This window comes from Schizophyllum commune (genome assembly GCF_000143185.2).
Source record: "Schizophyllum commune H4-8 unplaced genomic scaffold SCHCOscaffold_7, whole genome shotgun sequence".
NCBI lineage: Eukaryota > Fungi > Basidiomycota > Agaricomycetes > Agaricales > Schizophyllaceae > Schizophyllum > Schizophyllum commune.
This window is the reverse complement of record NW_026089544.1, coordinates 593,396-613,772: the sequence shown is the minus strand read 5'-3', so window position 1 is coordinate 613,772 and position 20,377 is coordinate 593,396. Positions and strand designations below refer to the sequence as shown.

At 59.3% G+C, this 20,377-nt stretch overlaps 12 protein-coding genes across 12 annotated transcripts; 3 read left to right on the top strand and 9 right to left on the bottom strand.

Moving 5' to 3' along the window:
• Positions 1-195: 195 nt before the first annotated feature.
• On the top strand, positions 196-1,190 carry SCHCODRAFT_02580436 (NAD(P)-binding protein; the record flags this gene model as incomplete). The annotated part of the gene is made up of 2 exons (XM_003031015.2): positions 196-297; positions 351-1,190. 2 exons carry the CDS (start codon positions 196-198, stop codon positions 1,017-1,019), a joined length of 771 nt encoding a protein of 256 aa, XP_003031061.1. The 3' UTR covers positions 1,020-1,190.
• A 286-nt stretch (positions 1,191-1,476) lies between these two features.
• SCHCODRAFT_02628184 (NAD(P)-binding protein) lies at positions 1,477-2,246 on the top strand. The gene has a single exon (XM_003031016.2). It carries the CDS (start codon positions 1,509-1,511, stop codon positions 2,187-2,189), a length of 681 nt encoding a protein of 226 aa, XP_003031062.2. The 5' UTR covers positions 1,477-1,508; the 3' UTR covers positions 2,190-2,246.
• Positions 2,247-2,267: 21 nt separating this feature from the next.
• Positions 2,268-5,249, bottom strand: SCHCODRAFT_01190175 (AAAP amino acid permease; the record flags this gene model as incomplete). The annotated part of the gene is made up of 13 exons (XM_050341204.1): positions 2,268-2,283; positions 2,334-2,721; positions 2,776-2,813; positions 2,867-2,990; positions 3,042-3,249; positions 3,364-3,543; positions 3,611-3,788; positions 3,879-4,124; positions 4,179-4,347; positions 4,398-4,632; positions 4,679-4,786; positions 4,833-4,881; positions 4,934-5,249. 12 exons carry the CDS (start codon positions 5,247-5,249, stop codon positions 2,572-2,574), a joined length of 2,001 nt encoding a protein of 666 aa, XP_050199527.1. The 3' UTR covers positions 2,268-2,283; positions 2,334-2,571.
• A 374-nt stretch (positions 5,250-5,623) lies between these two features.
• Positions 5,624-9,178, bottom strand: SCHCODRAFT_02749215 (BRO1-domain-containing protein). Its single transcript, XM_003031430.2, has 4 exons — positions 8,800-9,178; positions 7,095-8,752; positions 6,742-7,043; positions 5,624-6,691 (listed from the first exon to the last, which is right to left on the bottom strand). The coding sequence occupies exons 1-4, from the start codon at positions 8,984-8,986 to the stop codon at positions 5,839-5,841; spliced, it is 3,000 nt and encodes a 999-aa protein (XP_003031476.2). The 5' UTR covers positions 8,987-9,178; the 3' UTR covers positions 5,624-5,838.
• An 89-nt stretch (positions 9,179-9,267) lies between these two features.
• Positions 9,268-10,122, top strand: SCHCODRAFT_02628173 (DUF543-domain-containing protein). The gene is made up of 6 exons (XM_003031017.2): positions 9,268-9,341; positions 9,391-9,403; positions 9,459-9,480; positions 9,529-9,578; positions 9,629-9,993; positions 10,042-10,122. Exons 1-5 carry the CDS (start codon positions 9,294-9,296, stop codon positions 9,760-9,762), a joined length of 267 nt encoding a protein of 88 aa, XP_003031063.1. The 5' UTR covers positions 9,268-9,293; the 3' UTR covers positions 9,763-9,993; positions 10,042-10,122.
• On the bottom strand, positions 9,709-10,289 carry SCHCODRAFT_02628172 (uncharacterized protein). Its single transcript, XM_050345455.1, has 2 exons — positions 10,042-10,289; positions 9,709-9,993 (listed from the first exon to the last, which is right to left on the bottom strand). Exons 1-2 carry the CDS (start codon positions 10,127-10,129, stop codon positions 9,878-9,880), a joined length of 204 nt encoding a protein of 67 aa, XP_050199526.1. The 5' UTR covers positions 10,130-10,289; the 3' UTR covers positions 9,709-9,877.
• Positions 10,290-10,573: 284 nt separating this feature from the next.
• SCHCODRAFT_02628171 (uncharacterized protein) lies at positions 10,574-10,958 on the bottom strand. The gene is made up of 2 exons (XM_050345454.1): positions 10,835-10,958; positions 10,574-10,772 (listed from the first exon to the last, which is right to left on the bottom strand). Exons 1-2 carry the CDS (start codon positions 10,848-10,850, stop codon positions 10,618-10,620), a joined length of 171 nt encoding a protein of 56 aa, XP_050199525.1. The 5' UTR covers positions 10,851-10,958; the 3' UTR covers positions 10,574-10,617.
• Positions 10,574-11,878, bottom strand: SCHCODRAFT_02580421 (uncharacterized protein). The gene is made up of 5 exons (XM_003031431.2): positions 11,520-11,878; positions 11,270-11,481; positions 11,116-11,211; positions 10,835-11,064; positions 10,574-10,772 (listed from the first exon to the last, which is right to left on the bottom strand). Exons 1-4 carry the CDS (start codon positions 11,557-11,559, stop codon positions 10,840-10,842), a joined length of 573 nt encoding a protein of 190 aa, XP_003031477.1. The 5' UTR covers positions 11,560-11,878; the 3' UTR covers positions 10,574-10,772; positions 10,835-10,839.
• A 358-nt stretch (positions 11,879-12,236) lies between these two features.
• Positions 12,237-14,244, bottom strand: SCHCODRAFT_02734864 (uncharacterized protein; the record flags this gene model as incomplete). Its single annotated transcript, XM_050347147.1, has 5 exons — positions 12,237-12,476; positions 12,576-13,099; positions 13,151-13,380; positions 13,434-13,827; positions 13,881-14,244. Coding segments are annotated over 5 exons (1,752 nt in total), but the record flags the coding sequence as incomplete, so codon positions are not given.
• Positions 14,245-16,302: 2,058 nt separating this feature from the next.
• Positions 16,303-17,505, bottom strand: SCHCODRAFT_02668526 (uncharacterized protein; the record flags this gene model as incomplete). The annotated part of the gene is made up of 4 exons (XM_050346592.1): positions 16,303-16,596; positions 16,642-16,935; positions 16,986-17,195; positions 17,395-17,505. 4 exons carry the CDS (start codon positions 17,503-17,505, stop codon positions 16,303-16,305), a joined length of 909 nt encoding a protein of 302 aa, XP_050199523.1.
• Positions 17,506-17,694: 189 nt separating this feature from the next.
• Positions 17,695-18,354, bottom strand: SCHCODRAFT_02668525 (uncharacterized protein; the record flags this gene model as incomplete). Its single annotated transcript, XM_003031432.1, has 1 exon — positions 17,695-18,354. One exon carries the CDS (start codon positions 18,352-18,354, stop codon positions 17,695-17,697), a length of 660 nt encoding a protein of 219 aa, XP_003031478.1.
• Positions 18,355-20,014: 1,660 nt separating this feature from the next.
• SCHCODRAFT_02478693 (uncharacterized protein) lies at positions 20,015-20,372 on the bottom strand (the record flags this gene model as incomplete). Its single annotated transcript, XM_050342764.1, has 2 exons — positions 20,015-20,082; positions 20,138-20,372. Coding segments are annotated over 2 exons (303 nt in total), but the record flags the coding sequence as incomplete, so codon positions are not given.
• Positions 20,373-20,377: the final 5 nt, after the last annotated feature.

The following is a 20,377-nucleotide window of genomic DNA, read 5'->3' as shown; positions in this document are numbered from 1 at the left end:
AGTAGGAGAACAGTCAGGCTTCTCCCATCTTTATGGAGCAATCAGTCATGCTCTCCTCCGGCTAGTACCAACCGCGGGTGTTAAAAGTGCGCACGAAGGTCGCTCGACAGTCTTCAGCGAACACTACATACATATATCTCAGACGAGAGGCATCCCCATCTCAAAGCATCCCCAGTCAAACGACTCAACATACCAATGGCCAACCTCACCCTCTCAGGCAAAGTAGCCATTGTCACTGGCGCTTCCAGAGGTTTGGGCGAGGGCATCGCCTACGAGCTCGCAAAGCGAGGCGCTAAGGTCGGACCAATTTCTCACCTTGACATCGGGAGGCTGAACATGTGCCACAAAAGGTTATGATCACCTTCACCTCTACCTCTAGCCAGGCTCGCGCCGACACCCTCGTCGCGCGCATCGCATCCCTCAACAACGGGTCCGCCGCCGCCTCCGTCCGCGCCGACCTTCGCTTGCCCGAGTCCCCCGCCATCATCCTCGACGCGACTCTCGCCGCCTTCTCTACCTCTACGATCGACATCCTCGTGAACAACGCCGGCGTCGAGCAGCACCGACCCCTCACAGACGTCACCCCCGAGGACTTCGCCGCCGTCTTCGACGTCAACGTCCGCGGCGCGCTGCTCATGACGCGCGCCGTCCTTCCGCACCTCCGCGCTCCGGGCCGCATCATCAACGTGTCCTCCCTCGGGGCGCGCAGAGGCTGGGCGGGGTACACCGTGTACTGCGCGAGCAAGGCCGCGCTCGAGGGCTTCACACGCGCGCTGGCAGTCGAGATCGGGGCGGCGGGGCACTCTGTGAATGCGGTGGCGCCGGGGCCGACGGAGAGCGATATGCTGGACACGCTGTCAGAGGAGGTCATCGAGGCGCAAAAGCAGCGCACGCCGATGCAAAATCGCATCGGGACGGCAGACGACATCGCCCAAGTTGTCGCCTGGCTCGCGGAGGAGGGCTCTCGATGGGTGACGGGACAGACGATATCGGCGACTGGGGGCGCTGAGATGATCTAAGGGCATGACCTCGCAAGAGACGGTATAGAGACATTGACTTGTAATATCTCCGCGTTGTTTCCACTATAACCCCCTCGCTTGCTCAAGCCATTTCTTTTTCGCGCACTTCGTTGTGGTTTCTCCAATTGTTCACGGATGCCATCCGCTCGGAGGCCTTGAAAATTCCGGCGGGCTTCTTGGCTTTGAGGGGGACCGGAAAGTATCCGTATAGCACGTCCGAGACCTGCTGGGTATAAAGTGACGGGCAACAAGGTTGAACATACTCGCCTTTCTTGTTGACTTTGGGAAACGCATCCGTTGTGCTCATCTCCAGGCCCCTAAATATTCATCATCATGTCGAATCTGACCCTTGCCGGTAAAGTCGCCATCGTCACTGGCGCCTCCAGAGGCATCGGCGAAGAGATCGCCTTCGAGTTAGCGAAAAGAGGCGCAAAGGTGCGTTCCCTTTCCCTGCGTCGTGTGAAAGGTGGTGGACAAAGTTGCTTACCTATGCCACAAAAGGTCATGATCACCTACAACTCCGCGTCCAGCGAAGCACGCGCCAACGATCTCTCTGCGCGCATAGCAGCGCTTGACAACGGGTCCGCCGCCGCCTCTATCCGCGCCGACATCGGCCTCCCAGAATCCCCCGCGCTCATCGTCAACGCCACCCTCGCCGCCTTCTCTACCACCGCCATCGACATCCTCGTCAACAACGCCGGCGTCGAGCTCTACCGCCAGCTCGTCGAAGTCACGGTCGCCGAGTACGCCCGCGTCCTTGACGTGAACGTCCGCGGCGCGATGCTCATGGCGCAGGCGGTCATCCCGTACCTGCGCGCCCCGGGGCGCATCGTCAACATCTCCTCCGTCGGCGCGCGCCGCGGGCTGAGCGGGTACACCGTGTACTGCGCGAGCAAGGGCGCCGTGGAGGCCTTCACGCGCGCCTTGGCGGTCGAGCTTGGCCACGCGGGACATACCGTTAACGCGGTCGCGCCGGGCCCGGTGCAGAGCGACATGATGGACACGCTGCCGAAGGACTTGATCGAGCTGCAGAAGAAGCGGACGCCGTTGCAGAATCGGTTGGGTGTACCGGAGGATATTGCCTTAATTGTGGCCTGGTTGGCGAGCGAGGACGCGCGATGGGTGACGGGGCAGACGATATCCGGGACCGGAGGGTGCGAGACGCTGTAGAACCAAGTCAGTCTGTGAAATGAAAGATGTACCAATGGCGTTTCTTGTACTGCAGCGCTTCTGGTCGGGATCTGTCAGTACAGGGTCAAAACATCTGAAGCAGAACGTCAGCCACACAGCTCAGCCAGAGTGGACCTCGCTCACTAGAGTTTATTGGTTGTACAGGGTATGTCTAACATATCGTCGAGATCGTGCGAGAAAGGAATGCATGTAAGTCGTAAGAGTCATGAAAGCGTGAAAACGTGCTAAGAAAGCGAGAACGAAGATAGGCGATGGACGGTGGCTAGAAATACAATGTAATGATGATCCGCACGACAACGGCGTAACTCTAGTAGCAGAAAGATAATCCGCAACATCAAAAAGCTCCCGAAAAATCAAGATATTAACGGCAAATGATCCGCGTGCCCAGGTCAGAGACGGTGAAGGGGAACTTGCTACCGGGGCAGCTCATGAACATGAGAGAAGTGGGAATATCGAGACGTTGCGCGAGGGCGGCGACGCTCGCTGGGTCGAAGGTCCCGCGGACGATGAGCTGAAATGATGCCCGTCAGTCAAAGCAATCGAATACGGGGGCAAATGCACGTACAAGGTCCACTGTGATTTCCGGGAACGCCTCATCGAGGACTGTAGGGCAAGTTTAGCATATAGCCCGTTAGAACACAAGGAAGGGGACCTACTCTTCGCATTTGCCTCCAGCTCTGACGGCACCACATCCTCCTCGTCGACAAAGTGCACTATCTTCAGACAGGATGTCTCCTCATTCCGACGCACATAGAGGATCATCTGGAAGAGGTAGTTGATCTGCATACGCAGTCAGTATGATCGCACCCATATCCTAATCACCGTACTCACCTCATCCGTCTTCGCCAAAATGCACACCGGCTGCCTCTTCATCCGCTTCATCGTCCCAATCAGCGCGCGCCCCCAGCCCTGCGTCGGCGCCCAGCGGTGCAGGCACGGGTAGTTGTCGTACAGCCAGTACACGTAGCGCACCAGGTGCGTCTTCTTCTGCGTTATCGTGAAGCAGGTGGTGACAACGATGAAGTAGGCGGCGAAGTAGCTGGGGAGGGTAGAGGGTTAGCGATTGCTGATTTCGTAACTGTGACGAAGGAGAATATGGCGTCGCGGTTTTGGAGGAGGGGAAAGAGAAGCGAAGAAAAAGGCGCATACTCACCCAGCGGTGGTCGGGTCAATCGCGATGTTACCGGCGAAGACAGCAGCAGCGACCGCCATGCAGGCCACGATGACGGTGAACGAGGTCTTCGACGTCCGCTGCAGATGCCCACGGTTGAAACGGAGCATGATTAGTGCAACCGGAAACAGCGTCATGACTGTTAGCCAGACGAGGGAGAACCTAACAATTCCCAGGTTCAAGTTAGTACTCTGGGTGAAAGACTGATCAATCTGCTTCAGCAACGCACATCTTCGATATAATCGTCAGGCTCGCCCCCGTACTCGCGTACAGTACGATGCTCAGCACAACGAAGGCGCCCACCGAGAGGTAATGCGCGCCCGTCAACGGCAGAGGGTGATTGAACGCTCTCGGCAGCACGCGGTCACGTGAGAGCTGCTCGAGGAGCTCGCAGGCGCTGAGGATGCCTGAAAGGCGTGTCAGTATTGCGTTGATTCATGCGCAAATGAGTAGAAGATACAAGAAGCGAGGCAGAAGACGCGAGGGGAATCCCATACCTGTCAACACGCCACCAGAAAGCACCACCACCGAGTCGACAACGACCCAGATGCGTAACCAGCGCCCGGCAGATAACTGCGCGAGCGCGCTGAGAATGTTCGCAGAGCCGAGCGTGATGTCCATGGGTACGATAGCAATGACCAAGAGCATCATGATCGTGCCGAGCCCGATGGCGGGAAGGTGAAGGTTGCGCAGGACCTTGGGGAATCGTCCAGGTTTGATGCGGCCGACGTAGGCGGGAGTGCCTGGTAAGTAGGGTTAGCGATTAGGTCAAGGTAGAGCGTACGAAGTCCTCTAACATTCAAAACCCGTCAGGCCCAGCATCCCCAAGCAGAACCCATAGAAGATCTGGCGGACGATACTACTGGGCTCACTAGGAATAGTCTGCCAGTTATCCCGCAACTGCGTTGTTCCGATATGGCCCCAATGCTCGCAGGCGACGATTATGAGCACGATCATGGTGAGGACCTGAGACATAACATTCAGCACCGCGTTCCGGAAGGTGTGAGGCGACTCACATGATACAAAAGTACAATAAAGGCCACCCGCGCGCTCTCCCTCACACCGCATAGGCTGACGGCGGTAAAGATGCCCAGAATGATGAGCGTGGCGACGAATGCAGGGAACGGGAGCGTCACTTCGCCCTGGATATACGTGACAGCGGTGGCAGCGGAGACGATGGAGGTCGCAGCGTAGTCGAGGAGAAGGAGCGCCGCTCCTGCAAGGGCTGCGGCCTTTGTTGAGACGTTGAGGCTGCGGATGGGTTAGGCAGGGCAGACAGGGAGACGGCGAGACTTGCATGTAGGAGTAGGGCGCTCCACCAATGGGTAGCGCGTCGGCGAGCTCTTCCATGATGGGTCTCCATAGGAAGAGGGTGATGGATGCGACGAATAGGGATATGGGCGACCTGGACGCATTCAGTGCGCGTCATCGCGAGTTAAGAGTATACTCACAGAGCTCCTGCTACAGCAGTCACGCTCGGAAACGCGTAAAAGACGGAACCTGGCCCATACGCGTCAATTAGGGGCGCGTTGACAACGACCGACAGACGCACCCAGTACTGCATTCCCTGCCAACGCGCTAGACAAGAACTGCCCCAGCACCTTCTGCCCTTGGATGTCCTGCACCTTCCTCTCGCCCTCATTATGCTCTTTCCCATCCAGCTTGATTGTCGCATACGAGCCCCACCCGGCGAACTCAAAGTTGTCCGACAGGTTCAGAAAGCGCGACGGCACCGTGTTGACCTTGATGCCACCCTCTTTCGGCCGCTGTCGTTGGCGGCGCAGGATGATGTCGAACTGCGCGTTCTCGAAGGTGGGTGGCGCGTCGACCGCAACGGAGGAGCCGCTGGCCGCGCTTTCGACTGTCATGGTGATGAGAGAAGGAGGGAGTGCGACGTGCCGAGGACGCACCTTGCGCTGTCAAAGGGCGTGTCGGCCCAATGGCTATCCACTCATCGGGAGTTGAGCCTAAAGCTTCTGCATCCGCAGTGACGCCCTCAAAGGCGATCTTTGGAGGAGGCGGGGTGACCATGATGGCGTGGCGTGTTGCGCGAACTGAGGCTCTATTCTAGTCCCTGATCACTGACTTGTTCGAGGACGGTGTGAAGCGCAACTTCGTGAGACGCAGCCGTCAAAACAGGTGAAGGCAAGAGGTGGCCTGCAAAGACAGGAGGACAGCACGAACCAACAACGTCTGTGATCCGTGGGGAACGCGGATGTGATTTGATCGATCTTCATGTGATCTCACAAAGCGTCACATACGCCGCCCAAGCTTCCTCTTTCATCAATGGGCTTGCAATGAGCTCCAACTTCTAGATAAGATATTGTCCTCACGGCAATCCGACCTACAGAGCCGCAAGGAGAAGCTGCTTCCACTAACCTCGTATATGTAGAGTATTCCATGTCTTCAATCCATTCCGATCCTTCCATCCACCAAGCGCTGACAAGCACTGCAAGATCATCTCCCGTACGAATACCCACCATACCCTTGCGCAGGATACCCCTGCTGACCAGGCGGTGGCGGCGGTGGACTCGAATACTGCTGGTACGAGGACGCCGGTGGAGGCGGCGGAGGAAAGCCTGGTGGTGCAGGAGGCTGCTGTTGTTGCTGCTGATATTGATACGGCTGCTGTCGCTGACCATACGACGGATACGACGGCTGCGACGGAGGTGGCGGCGGCGGCGAAGAGTACTGCTGTTGCTGCGAGGGTGGTGTCGAGTATTGTTGCGAAGGCGGCGGCGAGCTATATTGTTGCTGTGGCTCGCCAAACATGCCCAGCCCAGCATATGGATCGGCCGGGGGCGCTGATGGCGCGGGAGGCGGTGGCAGCCACGTAGACGTCGAGCCTTGGCGCTGGTGAGGCGGATATCCCTGCTGCTGCGACTGTCCTGGCGGAGGCCGAAATTGGGAAGGTGGAGGCGGCGGTGGACTGGGTGCATATGAAGCAGGGGGTGCGGAGCCTGAGTACTGACCACTGTAAGAGTACTGGTGCTGCTGCGATGGCGGCGGTGGAGGCGGTGGCGTATTCCGCCACTGCGCTGAAGGTGCCGATTGAGGCGGTGAAGGCGCATTACGTAGGCTCATCGACGCCAACGACGATTCCAGTCCCGACGATGGTGGTGGCGGAGGTACAGGCGGCTTCGCTGCGAGGGGGGGCGGTGAGCCCGCGGTGACTGACAATCTCCTCTCGGTCTCGATAGCGCCGACTAGAGACTCGCGTTCCCGCGTGCGCTCTGCCACGAACGCCTTCACGTTGTTGCGCAGCTTGACCGCGAGCTCGGTTAGGTCAGTGTAGAACTGGAGGCCTTTACTGTAGGGGAAAGGTCAATGACGATCACATCAACGAGATGAACAACGCACGTCAGACCATCCCGAATCTCCATGTACCCGTCCCTCGCTCTCTGGAAGCGCTTGATTGTATCCTTCTTCTTCCGCTCCCGCTCTTCCCACTTCCTCGCACCCGGGCCGCGGCCAGCGGATTCGCGCAGGCCCTTCCACAGGAAACCGACCTCCTGAAGCACGACTTGCTGGAACTGTGCCGTGGCTGCGAGCCGCTGCTGGTAGGGTCTGAACTTCTCCAACTCGGCGGCGAACAGCGTGGGCTCTACGCCGGTGTTGCGGCGGTTGAGAAGGAGTAAATGGGATACGTCGTCAGTTTGCACCTATATAGCTGGTCAGAGACTATGAGAGTCAAGTCGCGAATGCGAACGTACCTTCTCCTTCAAATCCTTCAGGACCTCGTTCCGCTCCCGGGATATCTTGTTCAATCGGCCAAGCCGCTCGTCGATCCCGGCTACCATCTCACGGATCTTGTTGCGCTCCTGAGCCTCGTCCGCATCGCCACTAACGTCCAGGTCGAGCAAGCTATCACCACCCTCCCGCTCCGTACTCTCGCGAAACACATCCTCCAGCTGCGGGCTCATAAGCAGCCGGATGTCATTCTGCACCGCACGCCAGATTGCCAACACCTGCGCATCGCTCGCCGCCGCCGCCTCCAGCGCGCCCAGGTGCGACTTCAGATCCTGCCGCAGCGCCTTTGACGGCCCCGCCGATGGCTCCTGCGTCCACTTGTGGTCGTACTTCACGCGCAGCATCTCGCAGTCCTTCGACTCGATCTCGAGGTCCCGCGACGCTGTATCGAGCTCCCTCTGCACGTTCTCCTTCAGCCGCGCCAGGTTCGCCAGCACCGCCTCCACGCCCTCGCGCTCCTCGATGACGGTGATGTCCTCCCGCCAGCGGCGCACGTCGAGCGGGATCTCCTCCGCGCCGACTTCGCCCTTCGCCATGGCGCGGAAGCGCGTCAGCCCGTCCTTGACGCCCATGCCGTCAAGCGCGCTGCGCGCCTCGCCCTCGGCCTGTTCGGCCTTCTCGACCTCGCCGCGCACGAGCTTGGCCTTCTCCTCGGAGTACACGCTCGCGCTCTCGTGCACGCTGAGCGGGATCAGCCGAATGAAGAAGTCCTGCCCGATCGTCTTCTGCACGTCGGGCGTGCCGTACACCTCCTGGATAGGGATGGGTGTGGCGATGGAGAGCTTGTCGAGCGCGGGGAGGGCCTCGGGCGCGGGCAGGATCGCGTTGTAGATGAGGTCGTTCTCGCGCTGGGCTTCGGCGCGCTTGTCGGTAGCGAGTGCGAGGTGAGCTTTGGTGCGCTCTTGGATCGCCGGGCCCGCGTCGGCGGGGAGGGTAGGGGAGAGGTTGGGCGCGAAGACGGAGGCGAAGGAAGCGGCGGATCGGGAAGCCTCCTTGGCGAGATTCTCGGCTACGTTGAGACGAACGAGAGCTTCTCCGTGTTTATCTGCTGCAGCATCCACTTGCGCGCGGTAAAGCTGGGCGAGCGAGGAGAAATATTTGGCCTTGATCTGAATGAGCGTGACCCAGTTCCGGTCGAAGATACCCTTGCCCATGAACTCCTTCACTTCCTCAGCGAGCGCTGTGTACATCGAGGCTGTCTGCGCGGCGATCTTGGCGACGAGAGCGGGCGCCTTCTTTTCGTCGGCGGACTTCTCGAAGAACACTTCCGTGGCCTGCGCGAGGATGAGGTTGACGAGGAACTTGACGACCTCGCGGGAGAGGTCTGTCGAGGGTGCGTGCAGAAAGTTCTCGTTGATGTACGTGAGCATGCCCGCGCAGGTGCGGAAGTAATGGTACGCGCGCTTGACACCCTCGGGATCCGCGCGGCTTTGGGAGGAGGCGATGGCGGAGTGCGTGGCCGCGATCTGGAAGAGGATGGAGGCCTTTTCATACGCGATGGATGTCTGGGTCGTCAGCTTGTGCGTGAACGCGTCGTGCCAGGGGAAGTTGACGCGGATCTCGGAGAAGCGCAGCTCGAGTAGCTCGAGCTGGCCGAAATACTTGTACAGCAGGTCGCGCGCTGGAGGTGGGGTCAATCGGGGCACCCATCGCGAGGTGTAAGCGCACCAGTTATATCGCTACCTGCCCCGCGTACTGCGTCCTGCCTACATCGCTGAAGGGACGCACACTCGGTAGCGTAATTGTCGGGATTCTCGCCGTACGACTGAGCAATCAGGGTCCGGATGGGCGACGTCCAGTCCACTTCCTCCGTCGTCTTCTTGGGAATTGAGATCATGGGCGACTGGTTCGCCATGGTGGCGACAACAGGGTAAGATGATGTCCTGAACGCGTGTGTTGTGCCGATGAGTTGCCTATCAATCTGCTGCGCGAGCAGTCCCACTGAACTTGCTAGACTCAGGCAGAGTCACTGACAAGGTATCAGCCGCAGAAAGTGCAAGTCCCACTGGAGTGCAATGTTGGATGGAAGTACGGGATGAGGACCGCGCCGAAGCGGTCGTCGCACGCGTCCTCGGGCGTGTTTGTCCCTCTTTGCACCACCGGACCGGGGTCATGCACTTGTGAATTCGAGGGTCACTTCCCGCCTACAACTGTACTTGACCATGTCTACGGCAAAGCCCCTTTCCAGCGAGGACATTATTGGGCAAAAGGTATGTGGTACACGATGCTGTACGTCCAAGATGTTGACCATAGTCGCAGTATGACCGCTGCCGTGTGTTCCCCCGTGTTCTTCCGTCTTCACAATAACTGAACTGTAGCTCCTGTAGTGGCTGACTTCCTGGTGAAGGCGTACGTGGTATACAATGCAGCGTGGTCATGATTCTGACAGAGGTGCAGTGGTGTCGGCTTCAGCGCAGGTGTCGTCGCGTCCGTCATCCTTTTCCGCCGTGCGTGTGCCATCCTCCTCATCCTCATCCTCAACTCATCGCACTCACAGGCAAGACGTGGCCCATAACCCTCTCTACCGGCTTTGGTGCCGGTATGGCCTACGCGGACTGCGACCGCTCCTTCAACCCGACCAGAATACCGGGCACCCGTGTCCAACCTGTAGCAGCCCCGGAGACCAAGTAATCGCATATAGACCACATCCCCATGTCCCCGCTGCGGTACTGCTATGGAAGACCTCTAGTGCAAGTTGGCAATGCATGAGCTTCGTGCGGAACGCATATATCGCCCACCTCTCCCGTTACGGCTTGTTCGATCGCGGAGGAAGATGGAACGCGTCCTCGGGGCGGGGACCTGGTTTCCCCGGTTCCACCAAGCGTTGTGGTTGACCCAGAACGAGGCGCTTGTACAGCACGACTGCACTTTGTGAGATTGTGCCACGACGAAGGGAGTGAACGCACTTACAACCCGTCCCGCACATGAGGGGTACAGTCGCGACGATCATGCCCACCCGGCGCTGCTGGGGGCTAAACTGCCGATGAGAGCTGAACATGTCCCGCTCTTTGCGTGTCTCCAGGAAGTTAGTCGGTCCTGGCTTGATTGAGGTCGCTCCGGAGTGAATGGATGGATGAGTGTCGCGTCCACGAGGACAAACAAGGCGCGCGCGCAGATCGAGCACTGAGAAGCCAGGACCGGGTGAAAGTCACCCGCCGAGTCTCTAGTTATTCAGTGTAATAACAACCAGCTTGCGGTTGACAAACACCCGCTGTTTGGGGTTGTGACCAGTGAATCGGCTGAATATCCGGACGGGTGAAAGCCTGCACAAGACTGGCTTACTTTCAACTGTAAGTCAACCGGTCTGCTCTCGACGTTCCGACCGGTTGCATGTCATCCGTTTTATGGGGGAAATGCTATATTGGTTGATGTTACCCGTCCCGCGGTTGATTTTATTACCTGTATACCGGGTGAGACGCCCTTCGTGAAGCTCACCCGGCCCCTGGCGTAATTTCGCATGGTAACTCAGGCAATAGATGGTACCCGCTAGGTGGTGCAGTGTGAGCCGATAAGCAGAGGAGAGCATATACAACGCTTCATAGGATCTTCTACGCTACTACACATGGCGGGTTGTAGCAAATACGGAGGAAGGGGACCCATGCGACTGAGCTCGTCAACTTGAATGTCGGTAGCCTCGGCAGCTGGGAGATAAACAACAAGTATCAGTCCTACGCCAAGCGCGAGGGCATGGATGATCGCGCACCTGAATTACTGTCCATCCTGAGGCGCATCGAGATCAGGTAGATTATCCTCCGCCGCCGCCGCCTCCTCCTCCTCCTCAGAGTCAGATGAGTCCACGACATCCTTACCCGCTGCACGGGCCTTGCGCCGAAGGTATTTGCGTCGGTTGCGTGTGATGGTCTTAATCATCTCCGTTTGTGCCCAATCGTCGGGGAACCTCTCAGTACAGAGGTACTTGTGCTGCTGGCGCCCCTGCAAGGCACTTGAATACTTGGAACTTGTGAGATACGGGAGGGGACATACCGCTTGGAGTACGTGGCTGATTTTCTCAGGGCTCTGACGCATATACTTCTTCCATGGATCAAGCCCGTACTTCCAGATGTTGAAGCGCACATCAGCCTAGAAGCCAGCAAGTCAACAATCGGGGCGGCGTGGGCGATCATCATGCATCACGCACCTGGATCCGCTTGTAGATCTCATCCTCGTCCTCCAAACCCATGGCACGCTGAAGATTGAACCCTTTCTTGCCTCCGCCAGCTTCACCATCGGGCTTCTTCAACTCGATGGGACGATTATTCGTGGTGGGGCGATTTTCCTTGTCACGGGCTGCACTGGCAGCAGCCTCTAGCGCGGCAACCTGCGCTTGAAGCATCGAGTCGATGTCAGCCTCTAGATCCATTCAGTAAGTGCCGTTGAACATAACTCACCCCGCAGAGCCTGAATCTGTGCGTCTCTCTCATCCGACATGTCAAGATTGGCTTGTTCACCGGCGCTCTGATTGCCTCTCGGTGTGCCTTCAGTGAGCTCTTGATTGCTGCCCCGATTTCCTGACGAGAGTGGTGGTCTAGCAGCGCTTGACGGGTTCGCAGGCTGCTACGATCTGTCAGTCTATTGCCGAGCAGGCAATGCTTGTCGTACCTGGCTCCTGAGGCTACCAGCCTTTTCTGGTAAGGATACATTTTTTCATGCAAATATTCAGTCCTCCCTCGCTTATTCTCAGACTTGTAAGTTTATAGTAGAACTGTCTGTCCCTCAGATCCACAAACAGAACATTCCTGTACCCTACTGGACCATTCCTGTTCGAGTTTTCTTTCAGAATGTTAGGATGTAGGCACTTCCTGGAAGTCAGTAAATTCTTCTAATACTAAGAAGCTCCAGTAAATATAAACTTCGAGTTAGTATGTTGCAGACTCATGTGTTCTATGACATGTACAGATGAGCAGAACTTTCACTTACCAATCAAAGTCAGCACACAATATACACCTCCATCAACATCAATGAGCAGCAGCACGAGTCCAATTGATTGAGCACAATAACATCCAGGTAAGTATATATACAATGGAGAAGGGAGGGCCAACGAGCAAGATGCATAGACAACAAAGAAAGTACGGGGAAGGATCGCGGAGGGAAAATACCGTGCACGACTAGCGACGCTTCGACTTGTTGTTCTTGTCCTGCAACTCCTTGCGCCGCGCGCGATAGAGCGCCTCCGCGCGCGCGCGCTTGGCGCGAGCGTCCTCGTCCTCCTCATCCTCCTCACCCTCGGTCTCCTCGGCCCCCTTGTCCTCCGTGTCCGCGTCCGCGTCCGCATCCGCATCCGCATCCGCATCCGCGTCCTCCTCCGCGTCCTCCTCCGCGTCCTCCTCCGCGTCCTCCTCCGCGTCCTCCTCTCCATTCTCCTCCGACCCTTCGCCATCCTGACCATTCTCCTCCGCGTACTCGCCATGCTCCAGCTCCTCCTCGCCTTCATCTTTGTCGTGCACAAGCCCGTCGTCTCGCTCGTCCTCCCAGAAGGACTGCCACTTGATGCGTGAGTCGGATCCAGTCGCCAAGTCATGCTGATATAGCTCCGAGTCCTTCCACCGCAGGTATCCGTACACGCGCGGCGGCTGATGCTGGGTAATGGGGTTCGATTGGACGAGGGGAGTCATGCTGAGCTCCCTCAAAGGGCCCATGACTGCGTTGCGAGGGAGGGGCATCAGGACGACGGCGCCGTGGTCGAGGAGATACTGAAGGGCGTCCACGCCCTCGAGGCCCAGCTCGTTGCTTTCGCGCTCGGCCTTCTTGCGCCTCTCCAGCATTTCGCCGACCTTGCCAGCCCAGGAGCGGCCGGACGGCTTGCGAGGTACGTCCTTGATTGGCATATTGTTCGCGAGCTCCTCGATCCAGTTGGCGAGGACGAGGCCCAGGCGGTATGCGATGTCGAGGAGCTGAGAGCGGGGGATCTGGTTTGGCATCTCGACGGACTTGGACGAAAGATGATGGTTGGCCAGGCGGTAGTTAGCACCTACGAAGAGCGGCTCAGTATTGGAGATGACGTGCTGCAGCATGAGCTTACCTAGATCCCACCGTATGGCTTCATAGAGGATGCGGACGAACTCGTCGCTGCGATTCTTGCCGGGCCTGCTCATCATGTTGCGGTACGTGAAGAAACCGCGGGGATGCGCGGCCATGTCGGCCTCTATGGCCCTCCTCCACGCACGCGCCTCCGCAGACTCTTCCTCGGCCGCCGGTGCAGTGGAAATCTCGGTGTCGTCCGTCAGCCCGCGAAGCCTGAGGTCGCACGATCTAAGGCAGCGTCCTGTTAGAAGCAGCCAGAATCAAGGAAACTTGACACGTACCTGAGCAAGGTTGTCACGTCGTTCATCCCAGCAGTGAAGTTCCCGCGGTAACGGCGCAGCATCTCGACAAACGCAGCGCCGCCACCGAACATGGTCGAGCTCACGGAGCCCTTGGCGCCTCCGCGAAGATCGACGACGTAGCCGACGAGAGCGAGGCCGGAGTTCATGTGCGCGCCCAGCGCGACGCGAGAGAGCTGTTCGGCGGTCTGGTTGACCAGCCGCTGTCGCTGTCGAGCTGTTGCGTTCTGAATTATCTCCTCCTGCATCGCGGCACAGAAGTCGAAGTCGGCTTTGAAGTGCTCGGCGAGTTGTTCATCAGTAGGATTGGCGCCGAGGCGGGCGAGCTTCTTCCTGTAAGCCTTGTTCATCCGCGCCCTGCGCTCGTCCTTGGACTCTGTGAGGTTGTCAGATACAACGCCAGCATATGAAAGGTAGCGGAAGACTTACCTCCATTGATCGGAGGGTTTAACGCAGCCCAGTGGCGAGAAAACACTTGTTGCCGTGTCCACTGCCTCGTGCGCATACACTCCAGAGACCTCCAGCCTGCGGCGTTCCACAGCGCCTCGATGGGTTTCTTGCACTTGATGGACTCCTCCATGAACATCTCCGAGAGGGCGCGCACCGCGTCTTGTAAGCGTTGAGCCGTGGCGCCCGGAATTGGACCTGCATTGACCCTGCCGGTGGTCCCCTGCGTCGCGGACGGGTTAGCATTGCCATGCATCGTGGAGGTGCCGGCCGTGCTTGGCGTCGCAGAGCGGGTGGGGTTGCGAATGCGCCTTGTCGAAGGGCCCGGCTCGTCCAGATCCAGCTCGTCTTCATCGTTTGGGTCTCCGTCGAAGCTGAACAGCTGGGAGAAGTCGGGCAACTCTGCGTCGTCGTCGAGGAAGTCACCGGTGTTGAAGACCCCCGGAAGCTGATGCAGGGAGGCGTCCTCGGCGACGGCGGCGTCCTCGTCCTCAGGCTGCGCTTTTTGCTTGCCCTTGGCTTTCTGCGATGCGCGAGGGCGGGCGTCTTCCACCTGGTCCTCGGGCTGAGCTTTCTGCTTTCCCTTGGCCTTCTTCGATGGGCGGGGGTCGTTGTCGCCGGCGTCCTCGTCGTCGTCAGCGTCGCCGTCGTCGGCCCCGCCGCCCTTCTTAGGCGGCGGAGGGGGGGGAGGTGCACGCTTCTTGCCGTCCCCCTTGTTTCCAGCGTGGTGCTCGGCGGGATTGCTGGCGCTGGGGCGGCCGAGCTTGCCGTCCTTCTTGAGCGGCGGCGGCGCTGCGCTGCTCTTCGACTTCTTCGCCTTCCTCGTCGGCGAAGGCGGCGGCGTGTCGCGCTCGTTGAGGGAGTTGAGGGCAGGTGTCTTGCCGTTGCCGACTTTTGGGGGAGGGGTCGGCATGCGGAAGTCGTCCTCGTCGAAGTCGATGAGCTGCAGCGGGCGACGTGGGGGGGACATAGGAGGCATGTAGCCGCCCCCATTGCTCTGCGACGCGACCTTGGCCTCTCCTTTTGCTGGCCCGCGCTTCTCCCTCCCGCTCCTGCCTTTGTCGCCCCCGCCCATCCCCTCCCCGTCCTTCGCCGCCTTCGCCGCCTTCGCCACCTTCCCGGCCTTCCCCTCCTTCCCCCCCTTCCCCTCCTTCCCCTCCTTCCCCTCCTTCCCCCGCTCCAACCTCCCCCCTCCCTTAATCACAGCTGAGGGTTGGGCGCGCCCGGCGTTGTCCTTTGAGCGTTTTTGGGCAGGCATAGCTCGCGCAGCCTCGGGAGACCTCGCGCGTTTATCGCCCTTGTTGCCTTGAGCCCCGGGTACTTGTACGGGCTCGCGCGATGAAGCGCCGCGTCGCTTCTTGGGTGGAAGCGTGGCAGTAGAAGGAGAGGGAGGCTCCCTCGCCCTCTTGGCTGAGGGCTTGGGCTTGGGCGTCGCAGCGCTCTCCTCCTCCTCCTCCTCGTCGGACGCCAACGAGGGAGGGGGTTCGAAGTTCGAGCCCGTTTCGGAGCCGGACGAGGACTCGGCAGGGGCACTGTGAGCGCCACGCTGCGAGCGCCGCTGAGACGTTCCTTTGCGCGTAGCGGACGGCAGCGAGGGGACGGCCACAAAGTCGAGCACCTGGCGCGCAGGGCGGCTTGCCGCCGCCGACCCCCGCGCAATAGATGACGGGGGCGGCGGGGTTCCAGGACGAGGTCCAACAACAGATGAGGACCTGCCGGTCGCTGGAACACCAGGGGATTGGCCGCGAACGACTTCGGCGTACGATGGGGACTGCGGCTAAAGAGGGGTTAGTTAGCATTATCTAGAGGAGATGTAAATTGCGCAAGGCGCACCCGCGGCACATCAACATCCATGTCGTCCTCTTGTCCTGCGCCCGAGGCACTGCTGGGGGTCGACGAGGCGGTAGCAGCGCCCGGAGCGTCGGGAGTGTTCGCATATCTTGGGTTCCTCGTTATGCACGCTGGAAGCTGGCGCGTCGGGGCGGCTGGTGGCTTGGCGGGCGCCTTCGCCTTGCGATTAGTCGGCTTCGAGGGCGGAGGTGGCGAGGGCGGGGGCGGCGACATGCTTGTTCGTACAATCGACTTCGGTGCGCGTCTTGGGGGAGGGGAAGAAAGAATGGCCAAAAATCCTGGCTCGGCCGAATTCCTAACACGCGACTGACCCGGAAATGTCTGATGGAAAGTTTTCAGGACCAAGCCGGTGAAAACAAAACAAAATACTTGCCGATAGATCTATGGATCTGAGGTCCTCGCATGTTGAACTTTGAAATGTAGGCGGCCGCGTGATTGCTCAAATGTCTAGAACTTCCTGTGATAACCACATTAGGAAGTACTGATATGGGTGGCATGTGAACTTATAGCTCCCGAAGGCCGATGATTTCCAAGGGAAGGGTAACTATGGTATCTAGCAGAAATGGCTAAGCGAGTGGTACGATTCCGGTGGACTTGCTGCAAAGCAGTGGGCGCAAAGGGCGCGCCAAACGAGTAGTGGCGGGCGTGCAGGGGCCGAGCTCACTGCAACAGGCTGCGCCAACGTCGTGACTTTCAGCGCCATTGTGCGCTTTGGCTCGCCGAACACTACGACCGTCGCGACGCCTTTGTGGAAGCCCTGCTGTCCAAGAAGCTCCTTGTAGTGCGCGGGGATGATCCAGCCCCCCGGTAGGACGGGAAGCCAGAATGTGGCTGGGATAGCGCTGTGCTGCTAGGTGTTAGCGAACGTCGAAGGGCGCGCGGAAGGGCGTACAATGGCGTAGAACTCGCACTCCACGCATTGAGCCGTGGGGGTCGGGGGTATAATGTGGTTGGGGCGTCCAGGCCAGGTCCTGGCGTGAACTTCGAGAACAATATCGTCGCCCGACCCAGGGAGGGGGGCCGGAACGGTGTCCCACCACGAGATGTTGATAAGCGCGCCATTTGCGAGGCGAAGGTAGAGGTCGCTCACACCTGGGTCGAGGTCCTGGCTCGCCACCCACGCCGTGCGATTCGCGGGGATGAACATGTTCAGGACCGTCGTCGTGCGCCGTGTGACCTCGCGCGCCTGTATATGCAGTCAATACAAGTCAACTTCGCGAGCTACCTGCAGCGCACCTTCCCCAGGTCTTCCCCCACAACGAAGCGAACGTTGATCTCGTAGTCCTTGTACCAGTGAACGGGGCCTTCGAACTCGCCTTCGAGCTGCATCCAGCGCTGCATCTTGAGAACGTTGTTGGCCTCGGCCTTGACCTCTTCACGGAGCTCGGCATGCAGCCTCTTGAGGTACAAGGGCTCGAGGAGGCGGTGCTCGCCGTGCTTCCCGAACTGCGGGCGGCAATGGCGCACCAACGGGGTGATTGCCCCACAAAGCTCTCGGACCAGTTTCTTGTCCGTCCCTATTCAGCGTTAGCAAGACGATTGTAAAGGGCGAGGAGGACGTACAGCCTGCGTTACGCCCGAAGCCCCGCGACAGAGCGAGAACCCATACACCCATTTGCAGGCTGTATGTATAGGACCCGCGCACCTTCCACAGCGCCTGCTGAACCGGCGAGCGACTGTATCGGAATGTTTCGCACCCAGGAGGTAGGGGAGGGATGTTGACGACGCTCAGCTGGATGACTTGCTGCGTGGTCATCGTCGTTGCGTGAGGAGGAGGGTTGCCTGAATATCATTTGTTAAATGAAAACGAACACGGAGTTCGCCGAAGCGAACGCGATCGTGTGACATACCAAAGTTGAACTTCTGACACATGGCAGTTGCCACATAAGCCGGGGGATCTGTCCGTCGTGAATATTTCGAGGCGTAGACTATACATATTGGTAAACTAACTGGCCGCGTTCGACGACTTCTCTCCCTTCACTGCCGCAGCATCTCGCATGAGTTTGGGCAGCCGCGATAGCATCGCGACGCCCCTCCTCCACCGCGATAGGTTCGCGCTCCGTGCGGCCTGTAGCCCAGCAGCGTCGAGGCCGGCGTAGTACTCGGTGTCCAGCTTGCAGTCGTGCTCTACAAATCGAAAGATAGCGCCTGCCGTGTACTGGGTGACGGAGTACCGCGTCTCGTGCTCCGCTATGCGGGTGTTGTGGTGGGTGAGGAGCGCGGATGGTATGATGATGCTCGCGCCGGGTGGGAACCTAATCACCAGCTTCAACTCGCGCAGGATGATGTGGCCGCCGTGATCTGGGTCAAAGCGCCCTAGGGCTGTGATTGAGCAAAACCCGTAGGAAAGGTTGCCGAAGTCCCTGTGGGCGAAGGTCTGCGTTTGCGGGCCGAAGTTGATGGTTAAGCAGGACCATACGCTCTTCGGGAAGTTCAGGAAGCGGCGAAGGCGGGGCTTCCAACCTAGAAGCTTCGTCTGTGTGTCGGCGTAGTGCTTGTGAATCTTCGGCTCCCAGTTTTGAAAGGCGCCTGGGGAGAGCGTCAAAGGACGGCCTATAATGAGCAAGTGGGGCTTACCAGAATTCAAGTGCGCGATCCGTCGCATGGGCTTCAGCTTGAGGAAGCGGGCCAGCTCGCGCTGGGTCTTGTCCGAGTGCTTCAACGGGCCGGGCTCCTGACAAGCAGTGAGGGGTGGGATTCGAAGGGATTACTGTCCGTGCACACCTTTTGCCCGCCGCCGTGGGAGAAGCCGATTGCTTTGACGCAAAAGTTGCCTCGGCGGTGGACGCGCTCCTCTTGTGCGAACGTCAAGCGGCGGCGCATCGCTTCAAGCGCGTCCGCGAGCTGGAGATGGTCGATCCCCCTTCCACCGCCGACAAGCACGGCCATCACGACTTGCTCGGGGTTGACGGTCACTGCGCCGCTATCCCTGCCATACCGTTAGCTTACGCTACGACGTGTAGGTGGAGGGCACGTACAACCCGTTCCAGGCCAGGTACTTGTATCCCACAAGCCCTTCGAGCTCCGGTATGCCCATCTCCCACGCGTTGCGAAGGCAGGTGAACGCCGTGCTGGTGACCGGCGCGTCGTCGAAGTTGTAGGCGGCCTGTTCGCAGAAGGCGTTGAGGACCTTATCCGCGCGGAAGTGCTTCGACGCCTGGCTAGCGTTGCCCATTTCCTGCCGTTTGCGCTTCCTATTTGCCTGACTCTTGCGCGCCTTGCTGTTCTTGCCGGTGCCGGGGTGGTCGGCTGAGGGGCTGGGTTGAGGGGCGGGATCCTCATACTCGCCGGCGTACAGAAGCTCGTCGGTCGCGTCGCGCTGGTCTTCTTCAGTCAGATCGGAGAGCGGAGAGGGCGCCCGGCTTGACGGCAGGGACGTCAACACGGATGCGTTCTCCGAATGAGTGCCGGCTTGTTCTGTACGGCCCTTCTCTGCGTCCAGGAAAAGCTGCGCAATGTCAACGTCGTCCGGAAGCGCGATGACGTTGCTGAAGGCGGCCCCACTGCGAGTCGTACGCGCTGTAAGTTGTTCTCAGTGAGGGTATGGCTCGGAGATGGCGGTTCGGCCTCCCGCCCGATATTGTGCACCCCCGATGGTCCTACCTGCCATGCGTTGACTGGCGGGGTCGAAGGGCACGTCATCGGCAGGAGACCAGCGCGACACTTACCGCCCAGGCGACGTAGAAGGTCCGACATGGGGGACAAGGAGAAACCTGCGAAAATTTAGTATTATTCGCCACGTAACATCAGGCGATCATACCGCGGTGTCCGTGGCGATAGAGCAAGGCCGCGGTAGGTATGTACATGGTCGAACTTCAGAAAAATCGAGGCGACTCGAAGCTATCTACCGGTTCCTCCTCGTTGCTCGAGTCTGCTCCCCCCTCTAGCTCAAGCACCCCGATACCCTCATGCTCGTCACCCGTGCCGTCCCCAAATTCACTTTCGCCTTCACTACCATCCGTTGCGGCCCCGCCTTCCCCCTCCGCGCCCTGCGCCATGAAGTCCTCACGGCTATCGACGTCATACAGCGCTTCGACAATGTCCTCGATGGCATCTACAAGTTCCTCGTCCTCATCTACATCGTCGTCCACATCGCCACCGATGCCAGGCCCATCCTCCTCCTCCCCGTCTTCGCGCACGGTCTGTAGCGCGTCCGCTTGTCCATAGGATGTCCACGAAGCGTCGCATGAGGCGAGCGCAAAGTCTTCGTGAGCAGCGATAAGCTCCGCCTCCGATGGGCCGCGTATCCCGGATATGGATCTCTCCCATTGGACGGCCAAGCGCAGGAAAGCCCGCCGGCGGCCTTCAAGTTGATGAATAAGAGCTGGGGCATCTGGAAAGGGGTCTTATGAGTCATATAGGCGTGTAACATACTCTTCGACGCGTACCTGGCACTCCAATAGCGACCGCCATCGCTGCTCGCAATGACATCCACTCCTCCTCAAACCACTGCAGGACGTTTTCCCGCTCGTGCGCGAGGCGCGCCTCCTCCTCAGCGCACCTGTCACGTAACAGGACGCCGCGAATCGCCTTTCGCACGTTGTCGTCCGCCATCCAAGGGGGCGCCCCAACATCAGCGGAATCAAACCGGAGGTCGTCCCAGCAGGGATTATCGATGTCGAGATCCC

Coding starts and splice junctions, on each gene's coding strand:
- SCHCODRAFT_02628184 (XM_003031016.2), top strand. CDS start 1,509: ATGCCACAAAAGGTCATGATCACCTACAACTCCGCGTCCAGCGAAGCA.
- SCHCODRAFT_02749215 (XM_003031430.2), bottom strand. CDS start 8,986: ATGGCGAACCAGTCGCCCATGATCTCAATTCCCAAGAAGACGACGGAG. Junction 8,753..8,799: donor GGCAGGTAGCGATATAACTG/GTGCGCTTACAC, acceptor CCCCACCTCCAG/CGCGCGACCTGCTGTACAAG. Junction 7,044..7,094: donor TGAAGGATTTGAAGGAGAAG/GTACGTTCGCAT, acceptor CCAGCTATATAG/GTGCAAACTGACGACGTATC.
- SCHCODRAFT_02628173 (XM_003031017.2), top strand. CDS start 9,294: ATGTCTACGGCAAAGCCCCTTTCCAGCGAGGACATTATTGGGCAAAAG. Junction 9,481..9,528: donor GCTGACTTCCTGGTGAAGGC/GTACGTGGTATA, acceptor ACAGAGGTGCAG/TGGTGTCGGCTTCAGCGCAG. Junction 9,579..9,628: donor GTCCGTCATCCTTTTCCGCC/GTGCGTGTGCCA, acceptor TCGCACTCACAG/GCAAGACGTGGCCCATAACC.
- SCHCODRAFT_02628172 (XM_050345455.1), bottom strand. CDS start 10,129: ATGTTCAGCTCTCATCGGCAGTTTAGCCCCCAGCAGCGCCGGGTGGGC. Junction 9,994..10,041: donor CCTCATGTGCGGGACGGGTT/GTAAGTGCGTTC, acceptor CACAAAGTGCAG/TCGTGCTGTACAAGCGCCTC.
- SCHCODRAFT_02580421 (XM_003031431.2), bottom strand. CDS start 11,559: ATGTCGGATGAGAGAGACGCACAGATTCAGGCTCTGCGGG. Junction 11,212..11,269: donor AGATCTACAAGCGGATCCAG/GTGCGTGATGCA, acceptor GCTGGCTTCTAG/GCTGATGTGCGCTTCAACAT. Junction 11,065..11,115: donor TCAGCCACGTACTCCAAGCG/GTATGTCCCCTC, acceptor AGTGCCTTGCAG/GGGCGCCAGCAGCACAAGTA.